Source organism: Podarcis tiliguerta (assembly GCF_965153285.1).
Source record: "Podarcis tiliguerta genome assembly, chromosome: 7".
Classification (NCBI taxonomy): Eukaryota; Metazoa; Chordata; class Lepidosauria; order Squamata; family Lacertidae; genus Podarcis; species Podarcis tiliguerta.
The window spans coordinates 16372909-16386116 of NC_139540.1; the positions used below are offsets into that span (position 1 = coordinate 16372909).

Genomic DNA, 13208 nt, shown 5'->3' on the forward strand with positions numbered 1-13208 from the left:
TTTGCTTTTGTTCCTGTTGCGTCTCCCCTAATGCGATGCCAGCTTTGCAGATGTGAGCTGGTCCGGCGATGAGTCTAACCAGATGTGCCGCACCAGATGTTTACATTTGCATGCACAGTTACTCCCGGGCTCATTGTTAATTTATTATTTCCCCCCTCTCTGTCTCCTGTTAGGTATGATTATCGTGAAATGCTGCACAATGCCACTTTCTGTCTCGTCCCTCGTGGCCGGAGGCTGGGATCCTTCAGGTTCCTGGAGGCCCTGCAGGTAAGATCAACCGTTTGACTGGAGACTTAGAGCCGTTTAGCACTCCTGTCAGCTGGAATTCTGTGCTGCGTGATAGCCAGGCAAGAGGAAGGCGGATTGGAGATTTCATTTCCCTAATAGTCCATAATCCAGCGTTCCTACTTCAGGAGCAGTCAGCAGCTATTTTGCCCGCACCAAAGCTGGGTTGTCTTAGCCTATAGTTACCAGATTTTTTTCAATGAATCTGGGGACACTTACTTACTTACTTACTTATTTGAAGCTGAGTAGCAACAGGGAGTCAGTAGTGGGGATGGTGAGGCAAAAGACCCTGGGCCCAAGCACACATGCATATTGTATAAAGGTGCAAAGCCCTTCTTTCTCACCCTGTGAAACATAAATGCGCAGTTTTTTTAAAAACTGGGCAACGGCATGCTGCCCGCCCATGACTCCAAGCCTTCACTGATCTCCTGCCCCCTTCCCCCTTTGTTTTGACAGATCGGGGGAGGCTCGGGAGTCGCGGGCGAGCAGCCATTGCCCAGTTTTTTTAAAAAGGGCAAAGGGGGAAAGGGCAGGAGATCTGTACCACCAGACGTCCCCGGTTCACCTTTGGCAGTGGCGGCAGCAGCGAGTAGCGAGCAGCTCCTGAAGCCAGCCTTAGCCAACTGCGCTACCAGGCTGCTGCTGCCACGTTTCCGGGGACATATTTGCAAATCTGGGGGCTGTCCCCAGGAACCGGGGACATCTGGTAACCTTAACTTAGCCTAAGAGGGTTTGTTGAACTTGGGGAGTGTGTGCGGTGTGGTGGGGGAGAGAATCTATATTCCTGGAGAAACACTGGCTTCATCCGACCAGGAAGTTAGGAGGAAATAAATAATACAGCTCATTGTTTTAATTCAGCCGAGACAAAATTGCCTATAAATTCTGCCCGGGTTTTCACATTGCATACTAAGTAAGTTTTAAGTGACGGCATCAATTAGGTTGGATTTTGAACAGGCAGGCGACAGGGAAGCGATCTGCAGGGGAGAGCACGCCCAGGGTTAAAATGGCATGAAAATAACTGTTAAAAAATAAAGGGCATCTCTGCAGCAAAAGGCTGGGGTCGGGAGTGTTCTTCTTTGCCGCGGTGACGTCTGTCCTTGACCCCGCATTGATCCACCAGGATTTCAAAACAGCAGGCACTGGAAACGGTAGGGTCAGTTGTGAATGGCACAGTTGTGAATGGAAAGGAAATGAGCCTGTTACCATGGCACACAAGTGGAGGTGCAGGAGGCCATGCCTTTAAAAGGAAAGATGCCGCGTTTACAAATTTGGATCCCACAAAACAAAATGCCCGAACCATCAAAGGCCAAGATAGAGAGTATGACTGAAGCTGTAAAATGAAGTTGCTGGAAGCAGCCCTGTGGAGAAAGGGCTTCAGGAAAGGTTTCTTTCCGGCTGGAATTCCCCCACACTCTGAAGGTGCTAAAGCTACCGAGAGATATAAATAAATTACAATGGAATCCATATATTAAAATCTAAAATTCTAATCACTGATATAACCAAGCTAGGAATTAATAGCCAGCAGGGGCCTGGGTGAACAGGTGAGTTTTAAGGAGGCACCAAAAGCTCATCAGAGTTTAGACCCGCCTTCTTTAGAGGATATGGAATTCTGCACGCTGGGTGCCACCACAGAGAAGGCCCTCCCCACTGGGTTGCCATGGAATGTGCTTCAGCTGGGGTCAGTAAAACCAGGAGAGCCTTTTCTGAGGATCTCAACATGTAGGAAGGTCTTATATGGGGGCAGGCCTTCCTCCAGCTATCCAGACCTGAAGTCATTAGGGCATTGTATATCAACAAAAGCACCTTCATACCTCGTAACCTCTCTCAGTGGGTGGGTGGGTATATACACACACAAAGAATCTACCCGCATGATGCTGACACAACCCCCTACGCTAACACTGTGTGACAGAATGAGAGAACAACACCCCCATCTCTCTCTCTCCCCTCTCTTTCCCCCCAAGTGCAAGATGTCTATGACAAAGGTGTCTCTCACTATGTGTAAATGAACCGTGAAAAAGGCTCTGTGAATTGAAAGTGGAGGTGCCATGTACTTTTCTGTGTTTTGAAAATCTTTAATATAAAAATCCTATTTTTTATTTTTTTAAAAAATAATAAGCACCTTCGTTTTGGCTCAGTAGCCAATTAGTAGCCATGGCAAACCCTCCAGAACCGGTGCAATATGATTGGGATAGGTGGCCCACGCAGCGACGTAGCTGCCGTGTTCTGCATTTGCTGGACTTTCTGACCCAACAGCAAGCCCACACAGGGGTGTACCAATGGGCCTGTGCCAATCTGTGTGTACCCATGCAAGTAGCCAGGCATTAGAGGGAATAAACAAGGGCCACTCCGTTGATAGGCTTCCCACTCTGTCTCTGTGGTCTGAGTATATGAGCCTTCCAATAGTGGACCTGCCAGACCCAAGGTTCAGTGATCCTCAGAATGTGGCATGACAGTGGTCCCACAATACTTTTCAACATAATTCTCTATTAAAGTCCCATTTCTGCAGAATAGGCTGCAATTTCATTGCCACGGGGCCTTGGAAGGGCCAGCGTGCCTTTGCCGCAATTGTTTCCATTTTCCTGATTTTAATGATTGCCTACGCAGGCTGCCTGTGTTCCTGTGATGCTCAGCAATGGATGGGAGCTGCCATTCTCCGAAGTGATTGATTGGAATCAAGCTGCCGTCATAGGGGATGAGAGATTGTTATTACAGGTAAGGCGGGGGAGGGGAGGGGAGGGAGAAACCGCGGCCTTCGTCAGAGTGGTTGACAGTGGCAGCCATTTCCCACACTTCCAGGAAAGATGTATCCGAAAGGTCACGGCTATAAAAGAGATTTTTATCAGGAGGGATTTGTCTGTGTCATTGTGAATATTAACTCATTTAATAAGGCATCATTCACTTTCTGACATGAAGGTCACTCAGGCCTCCAAATGTCTTGGTTAAAAATGTACGAGCGGCTCATTTCTTTTTTAGAGAAATGCACACGAGCTTCTGAGTTGCAAAGTGCTTGGAAGGGGAAAGTTTCTTTCAACTTCCAGGATATTCATGGTTCTGAACGGTCTCAGTGGCTGGTATCTGACTTAAGTTGCCCTCACAAGAGACCAGTTGAAGTCGACAGATTTAAATAGGTGTTTTGAGGTGCAGACGTGTACTTTTCATTCAAAGTACGCATTTATATTTGTGTTTTGATGGTTTAAACATTTGGAAGGCAGATTCTGTTGGGTAGCTAAGTTCCAATCCACACATTAGTCCAAGAGCTGCAGATCAGTACGGGAATTTTCAAAGTTCATATTCCTCAAAACAAAGACACCAGACCCTTCCTAGTCTCCTATTCCCCTTTCTCTAGGGGGACAGGAAGTTGGATGCAATAGTATTCCACACTACAAGACATTATTTGGGGGCAGCTCAGAATGGCTTCACGATGGGATATGATGTAGAAACATGGGGAAAGGATAGACATGTCCCTTGGATTTTTTTCGCCTCTTCCATGGGCCAATTATTGCAAACCAGTAGTTTCTTGGGAAGAGAAAGTGAGATCAGCCAAGCTACACAGTCAGGCCAGGCCCACACAAAGATACCATTTTGTATATAAAAAATTTATTTGCTTTTCTGTTACATATTTCACATTTATACAATAACCACCCAAACACTCCCAATAGTCTTGATTTCCCTCCCCCTCCTTCCATGGTGTCTTCAGTTACCCATCTACTCTGCATATGCTAAATATTCCATACCTTCCCCTCTCATCTTATTTTTACCTCACTTTACCTTATACCGCTGAATCTACTCTAATCCTGCTAATGCATTTACCTGCCGACACTGACTTTTAATATACCGTATTTTTTGCACCATAACACTCACTTTTTTCCTCCTAGAAAGTAAGGGGAAATGTCTGTGCGTGTTGTGGAGAGAATGCCTGCGGGTGGTGGTGGGGATCTGCTGCAGTCGTGAGCAGAGGATCCATGGTTCCCCTTCCTTCCCTCCTCCGTGGTTACAAAGCATGGAGCCACATGGATCCTCAGGATTTTTGCATTGGGCTACTCCAAACTCACTGTCAGATCACATGTCTGTGGCCACAGCATGAACCACAAAAATCATATATCCACTATTTCGTTTAGAATATTTTTTTTCTTGTTTTCCTCCTCTAAAAACTACATGCGTGTTATGGTCTGGTGCGTGTTATAGAGCAAAAAATACGGTAATCTACAAATATTTTCCAATCTTCTTTGTATGTTCTATCATCTTGATCAGACCTGCTAATGCTGCATATTCCAACATCTTAAGATACCATTCCTCCTTCTCCAGTAATTTGAAATAATGTAATGAGTGAGGACATAAGGTGAGCCCTGTGGCTCAAGGCCGTTTTGTTTCCACAGCGGCCTACCAGATACTTGTGGACATCCTGAAAGCAGTGGACCTGCTCCCATTTTGTTGTTGTTGTTGTTCAGTCGTTTATTCGTGTCCGACTCTTTGTGACCCCATGGACCAGAGCACACCAGGCACTCCTGTCTTCCATGCCTCCCACAGTTTGGTCAAACTCATGTTCATAGCTTCGAGAACACTGTCCAACCATCTCGTCCTCTGTCATCCCCTTCTCCTTGTGCCCTCCATCTTTCCCAACATCAGGGTCTTTTTCAGGGAGTCTTCTCTTTTCATGAGGTGGCCAAAGTATTGGAGCCTCAGCTTCAGGATCTGTCCTTCCAGTGAGCACTCAGGGCTGATTTCCTTCAGAATGGATAGGTTTGATCTTCTTTCAGTCCATGGGACTCTCAAGAGTCTCCTCCAGCACCATAATTCAAAAGCGTCAATTCTTCGGCTATCAGCCTTCTTCATGGTCCAGCTCTCACTTCCATACATCTCTACTGGGAAAACCATAGCTTTAACTATATTCACTAGTATTCAGGGGCATATTGCCTCTGGCTCTTGAGGCAGTGCACAACCATCCTAATCGATCGCCATTAATAGCATGAGGCTCCGTGAATTTATCTAACCTCCCATGAAAGCAATCTGAGTTGGTGACCATTGCTGTTCCTTGCAAGTAGCAGGTTCTGCCTGTGTGAAGCAGCCCTCTGTTTGGTCTGTCTCGAATCTCCCACCATTCGTCTTAATTGGATGACCCAGTATTGTCAGGGGCTGGACCGAAGAGGAGGGGGAGAAGGAGGGTTGGAGATCACCCCCCTCCTTCTCCTCTGCTTCCCTCGGAGGAGGACGGGGAATGGTTGAGATTGCCCACCCACCCTTCTCCAGTAGCTTCCAGAAAAGAGGGAGACAGGATTGAATTACAGCAGAACTCAGAACAGCTTAGTTATGAGGTGTTAGGAGAAGGAGGGGGAGAACAGCCAGCTTGGAAGGCATAGAAGAGCCAAACTCCTCGAGATCTCATCGCCCAATTAGAGTTCAAGAGCAATGGGCTCAAGGACATTTGACTACTGCCCCCCCCCCCAAGAGCCAAGGGCTGTTGCTGGGGTGAGAAGGGCAGGAGCTCAGAGTGAGCAATGTCACTATGGAGTAAAGGACAGGATTCTTTGTCTTGCACCCCGATGACTGAATAAAACCATAAATACTTTCTTGTTTCTTCCTTGCTCTTTGATGCTACTGGGGGGAGGGGAGAATCCACCGGGCCTGACAGCAAGAGAGGAAGGGAAAATGCACCCTATTCATTTTCTCCCTGCCGGTCCTGATTTTATGCACCTCTGTCTGCTCTTCCAACGTCAGGGAAACAGAGGCAAATCCCTGCATCTTGATGCATACGGATGCCAGGAACTGAAACTGGGGTCCTTTCGCGTGCAAAGCATAGAATCAAAGACTTGTAAAGCTAGGATCATCAAGTCCAACCCTCTGCAATGCAGGAATACAGTGGTACCTCAGGTTACATACGCTTCAGGTTACATACGCCACTAACCCAGAAATAGTGCTTCAGGTTAAGAACTTTGCTTCAGGATGAGAACAGAAATCGTGCTCCGGCAGCGTGCTAAAGTGGTGCTTCAGGTTAACAACAGTTTCAGGATAAGTACGGATCTCCGGAACAAATTAAGTACTTAACCCGAGGTACCACTGTATACAGCTATCCCATATGGGGATCAAACCTGCAACCTTGGTGTTATCCACACTTGAACCAGCTGAGCTATCCAGCAGTCCAGCACAGCTCTATTGCTTGATTATGGCCCCTGCCATGCAACCGAAATACCTAAATCTTGCACATTTTGAAAATCTGCATGACCCAGCTGCAGGATCTGGGCTTTCTGGTTGCAGAAGGCAAAGGGAAGGAAGGATTCCAGGTCTCCCTCTCTTCTCTCCCCCCTCCACTTGCCTCCCCACATGGGGATATTAATGTTCCAAATCTTTGTCCTGTTCTTGTAATGCAGAATTGATTCTCTTCACAGCTGCTTCCTTACCAAGGCAAGCTACTACGCCATTATTAACAGTGGTTTTTAAAGACCTGGCGCTGAGCCAGAATGTCTGCTCTGGGAAATGTTTTTGTTGTGTTACAGTTTCCCATTTCTCATTTTTAGACTAGCTCGGATGTTTTTATTTACATATTCTCTTCATCCTTGCACCAGCTCCCACTCCAGGGAAGCTTGAACCAGTTAGAAGCGCTCTCTCTCTCTCTCTCTCTCTCCCCCCATCCTACCCTCCTTTTTTTAATGCAAAAGTCATTCTCCCTCCCCACCTTCTCTTCCCCATTATTACACAAATGACCTGCTATTAAAACGTCATCCCTTTCTAATAATTCTAGTGTATTTGTGGCAGATCAGCACAGATCCATCATTTCTCACACCCAACTTCTGGGCCAAGAAGATTAATAGCAAATAGCCAAGCACGGTTAAAAATGGGAGCTCTGGTTTCGGCTCCCATCTGTTAGAAGCGAATCAACTCGCACAAAAATATATAGTTTAGAAAATAAGCTTTTCCCCTGCTTTGCAAATATGAATGGCTCGCTCTGTCTAATGGATTTGATGCTTCTTCGTTGCACACACAGGTATATATCAAAAGATTCGGCTGAAAGCGCTTGGGCAAAAATAACTTAATGCGATCAATTCAAATTTATACTACAAAAATAGCTGCCTAACAAGTAAAAATGCATACGCTTAAACATCGCAAAAACCTGTCTCCAAATGCATGTGGCTATTAAACATTCTACCTGTACATATTGCCCAGATATCTGTGCCCTATAACGTTTTAGCCATGAGCAAGGCTGCAAGAACAATTCAAAATACCGGTTTAGTGAAAAAAATAAGTGAAAGTAGGCTGCAATTATAAATATGCTTACTCATTATTAACCCTCACTGGATACATGGGACTCGCTTCTGATTGCACAGTTAGGTTTGGGTATTAGATGATCTGTTGCAATCTGCCTTAGGAAGAGGTTATTTGGAAAGGCAACTGAGCAGTTTTTAAATAATACTCTAGCATCATAGGAAAAATGCACCTTCTGCATAATAACCAGGGTCTCAGCAGTCCTGGTCTGGCTATGAACAGTTGATATATCTGGCTATTCTCCTCCTCCTGGCCATTTTTGTTTTGGTTTTTGGCATAATTCTGGCCACAACTTTATTGAATTACAGTAAGTGAGTGGTTGCTTAGGCATTGGTTAGTGACTATCTGTTCCCACTTGGAGGTAGGAACAGAAGTGACAACCACACCCATGCGGAAGTCAGTAGGGGTAAACAATTTGGGGGAGAGAAAAAGCTGGGCACCAGGCTCGCCCCTCTCCCCAAATGCTCCCTGGGGTTCTTGCATGGCCCTAGCCCTTTGCCAGGGATACGGACAAAAGGATTCCTTTAACGGAATACTCTTGCAGCAACAGCATTGGAGGGTCAGGCACAGCCAACCACATCCCCTCCACCAACCAAAAAACTAACCAATGCCTAACTGCAACCTTACAAGTTGTAACGATTTGCTACGAAGTAGGCAAAACCCAAATGGCACCAGCCAATCAGCCAAATGGTAAAATTCCTACCAGGCCCCTGCTCCAAAGCAGACGACCCAATGACAGCCATAGCAAGATCAGCGCAAACAAATCCTAAATAAAGGGAGGGTGGGCGGGTAATCCGATGTGCGCAGTGAAAAGAAGAAGCTCAACGCTGCGCACAGGGACCTATATAGCACCCCCATCAATCAAATAAAATTGCAACAATCAATTTTCCCCAGCAACATTGGAGGTGCCCAATCAAATCCGTGGCCATCCAAACTAACCCGCCCAGCAACAGGGGATGTCATGGTTGCTCCCACCGCAGCACGTGCTCTCCATGAAGGAGAAACCGCTTTGTAGTTCAGCAACCTATCCCATTGTCTTGGGACCTTTTGTTATTGTTTTTTTAAAATAATATTTATTGAATATTTTATAATTATGAAAAGAACAACAATAAAGAAAAACAATACATAAATTCAACAAACAATACATCAACAATAAAAAGAATACAGTACAACAATACAACATAAAGAAAACAAAAACATTTAAACACACATCCAAATTTTATATCTATATCTGTCATTTGCTTATTTCCTCGACTTCCTCACACCTCCCTTTTTTGTATTCTAGTTCGAATTGCCGGTTCTTCTTCTTCAGTTTTTATTCTGTAATTTATCCTAACACATTTTAACTTTGAATTTTCCACTTTATCCCATTAACAATTAATATTCATGTAATTCTTAATAAGACTTCTGCTAAAACCTTATAATTTCATTCCAATATTCATCTAACATTCATTAATTTTGCAATATTTCTGTAAATATACTTTGATTTTTTCCAATCTTCCTCCATCGACTCTTCTCCCTGGTCTCGGATTCTGCCAGTCATTTCCGCCATTTCCATGTAGTCCATCAGTTTCATCTGCCATTCTTCCCGGGTGGGTAGCTCTTGTGTCTTCCAATACTTTGCGATAAGTATTCTTGCTGCTGTTGTAGCATACATAAAAAAGGTTCTATCTTTCTTTAACACCAATTGGCCGACCATGCCCAGGAGAAAGGCCTCTGGTTTCGTCTTGGGACCTTTTGTTTCACACCTGACATTCATTATGGGCTTAATGTTTTGCTGAAGCAATCTCAGGAAAGTTGGGCATTTCAAACTGAGCTGCTTTTAGTTGAACTTGATGCCAAGCCTATATGAAATCTGTGCTTGACATAAGGAGATCCTTGCCACCAAGCTGTTCCGGCTGCCCCTCCCAAGAGGCTATGCAGAGAACAGATGTATTCTAATTAAGAATATTTTATTGGGAAATGGATTTCCCCCCAACCCCCTCCGATAAGTGAGAAGGGTGTGCGTGAGTGAGAAAGCATTTGCTGTGTGTAATCTAATATCTAAGAGGAAAATGCAGAGCAGCACAAATCAAAAGCAAACATAGGTGCTTGCCTTGTACATAATTAGTCCGGAAAGAATATATGAAAAAATATATGAATATTTGAAAGGCTTAGAGGGAATGGAGCCCTCTAATGAGAAAACACTATGCTCCAAACAAAAGGAAGGATTTATTTCTGCACCCCCTTCAGATAAGCTTGTCTAAATAAACAGCAGAAAGGGAAGAACAGAAAAGTACCTGGGTGCATTTATTTTGCTGTGTCCGCGCATATTCCTTGAATGAGTCTGCAAGGTGCCTGAAGGCCATGAGTTGGGCAAACCTCAATCTTGCATGGTCTATTTCTTTCTTTTCCCCCTTGTTTGTTTGTGGAACGCGAATCCCTGCGGTCCAGCAATGAGTGTAAGAATTAGACAGCAAGAACACACACTTGGGAAGGTATTAAAGCATAACTCAGCTGAGTTAACTGGTCCCAAGTAGGTACTCCTGCTTTTAAGGACACAATCCAGCCCGGCTGGATATAGATCGAAGTCTAGTTAGTCCTGCATTCTTTGCATGGATTCTTGGAAACAGCAGGCATTAGGTTGTACCCGGGAAATCGAGTATCAATGGCCACTAGCCGCAATGGCTAAGTTCTACCTCCACTATCAGTGTGACTCTGAATAAGTTGCTATGAGTCATAGGTGGGCAGAGTGTTGTGTTCATGTCCGCTTGCAAACTTCCCACAGGCGTCTGGTTGGCCACTGTGAGAGCAGAATGTTGGAGAAGATGCCCCATTGGCCTAAATGGACAGGGTCATGCTATGATCTAGTTTTTGGCCACGTGTGATCTAGTCCCCATGGGTAGCCAATGTGGTGCTTTCCATATATTGCTGGACTGCAGCACCCATAGTCCCAGCTGGCAGGGCTGATGAGAGCTGGAGTCCAGGAATATCTGGAGATTAAAGGTAAAGGACCCCTGGACAGTTAAGTCCAGTCAAAGGCGACTATGGGGTGCGGCGCTCATCTCACTTTTCAGGCTGAGGGAGCCAGCATTTGTCCACAGATAGCTTTCCAGGTCATGTGGCCAGCATGACTAAACCGCTTCTGGTGCAACAGAACCCGTGACGGAAACCAGAGCACATGGAAATGCAGTTCACCTTCCTGCCACAGTGGTACCTATTTTTCTACTTGCACTGGCGTGCTTTCAAACTGCTAAATTGGCAGGATAGAGCAACGGGAGCTCACCTGTCAGAGAAGTTCCTTCAGTTATATCACCCCATTGTGGGGATTCAAACTGCTGACCTTCTGATCGGCAAGCCCAGAGGCTCAGTGGTTTAGACCACAGTGCCACCTGTGTTCCATATCTGGAGGCCACCATCTTGACAACCCCTAATCTAGTTAAACCACTTTCCCTAAGGGTGATCACGGTGAACTGGGAACGAAGCACATTGAGCTAGTTCATATATTGACAGTACAGGACCGTATCTTTTTTAAACACAAAATTTTATTGGTTTTGAAACAAATACAACAACCATTAAACAATTATCTAGCAATACAACTAATGGTGTTTGTTTTACCCCTTGTCTCTAGATATACACTTAACACAGTCAACATTCAGACATAACGTAACCTCTCCATTGAGAATATTGAGTGGTTGGTATAAGGAGGTCTTGATTTTGGTCATTAACATAAAAGAAACGGGTCCATGTTTCTTGGAAAGTGTCTCTATTATTATGTCTTTAATGGCCCTCCTGCGTCTGGTGAGATGCTCAGATTTTGCTGTATCCCAGACATTATTTCCCCATATGTTCAAGGGTATTTCATTCTGGTTCTTCCATTTCAGGGCTATCGTTAATCGTGCCACAGTCAGTAAGAAGCCTACTATTCATCGTGGCAGAGCGTGGAGCCTAAGTCTATGTCCATAGATCGTAGGGCTAAGGCAGGATTTGGAGAAAGTGGTTGGCCTGTAATTGGACCAGATATGAGGGGTCATATCTGTCAGGTCATATGGCCTCCGTTGGGGTTGCTTGTCTAGTCAAGCCAGCTTCCTACTGGAAATGAGAAAGGAACTGAACCTTTCTGATTTTGAAAGATTATGGGGCACCCACACTGAGGGCACTGGAACCCCAAAATAAGAATAACAACTACAGGGCACTGATGCGAAATTCTCACAACTATTTTAAAGCTGAAGGGAAAGAGTGGCAGAGCGCTGTTAACTTGGTAAAAGAGATCTCCCTGGCAGGGGAGATCTTGTTCTGGAAAAGTCTCTGGTTTTGCAAACTCTCAGAAGTGTGGGAAGCACAGTCTGTCCAGTCGGAAGTGGGACAGAGAGACAGCAGCACAAACGAGCAGCCTGTATAATTCAATTTCCAATTACTGCTATCACGGCTGCTGCTGTTGTCTGACAGTGTGGATTGTGTGCTTCAAATGGGAGCCAAATGCACTATGCGCTGATCTATAAAACCTAAACTGATTGTGCCGTAAACGGATCATCTGGAAAGGCCCCCAGAAGTGCCTTAATGTTCTCGGGTTGCAATGTTTTCTACACTGTCTGATTTGTTTCAACGTTGTATTACAGATCCCTTCTACAATCAGGTCTATCCATCAGGATAAAATCCTAGCACTTAGACAGCAGACACAGTTCTTGTGGGAGGCTTATTTTTCTTCGGTTGAGAAGATTGTATTGACCACGCTAGAGGTGAGTAACTGTTCTCAGATATTAGTGGAGGCGTTGGCGGTCTCAGTGCCCAAGCTTTGCCTGACCTTGGCTCTTGAGGGGGGAGACAGTGGGTCGCTCGGGAGGGGGGGTTGTGTGCACATGTGAGGAATGGGGCAGAGGAAAGACCTTCACCGTCTCTATAACTTTTCTCCCCTGAGGAAATAACGTTTCTTTGTTACTGGGCCTGGTGTAAGAAAAAATGACACCATGACAAATGAGAAGCCATTCCACTTCCAGGGGAAAGTTGCCTTGTGCAGACTAGTGGCTTCTTGGGGGCTTTGCGGTGGGTAAATCAGTATTCCTGTCATGCCTGGTGAATGAGGTCTTTTAGGGAACCTTTCTGGATAAATCGCTTTTCTGAAGAAGTAGAATTGCAAAGCCCTCTCTTCTAATGGCAGGCTTTTGTGCCCCCAAGACATTTTGATGGCCCTTTGACTGGTCTGCCTGGGGTGGCGTGGGGTGAGGCGCTTAGTAGGACATAGAGTAGATTCAAGAGGAAGATGACAGAAAACTAACAAGCAACTCTGATGGGAAACGAAACGAGTCTCCCACATTTTCTAAAGGATTTTTGTAGAGCTGTGGGTGCATGTTACAAACCCTCACACGCACACATTTATCTCTCTCTCTGGGACTAAGATGTGATGTTAAAAGTGATTTAGTATTATCAGCACTAGTAATTTCAATTTCTGTTACTCCACAGCTGATGGGGAATGTTATTATCCTAGTTTGTCACAAACCATGGTTTGCTGTTTTGTCCAAACCCTGCTAACCATGGCTTGCAGAAGCCCCCATCAAACTACGGTTTGGGGCCCTGTTCTTCTAAGCAATTTGGGTTTGATTCAGACATAATGACAAAGTCTAGGTTGCTGCAAACCAGAAATGGTTTGCACATGCAAGGCAAGGAAGGAGTGCGTGTAAGCCCAAGGC

At 45.3% G+C, this 13208-nt stretch overlaps 1 protein-coding gene across 1 annotated transcript in view; it reads left to right on the forward strand.

The window, feature by feature from the left end:
* Positions 1 to 13208, forward strand: part of EXT1 (exostosin glycosyltransferase 1) — a 265219-nt gene that overhangs the window by 227352 nt on the left and 24659 nt on the right. Inside the window, exons 2-4 of the mRNA XM_083450549.1 lie at positions 174 to 267; positions 2890 to 2997; positions 12141 to 12260. Of these exons, the coding sequence (XP_083306675.1) occupies positions 174 to 267; positions 2890 to 2997; positions 12141 to 12260 (322 nt within the window). The remainder of the gene's footprint in view (positions 1 to 173; positions 268 to 2889; positions 2998 to 12140; positions 12261 to 13208) is intronic.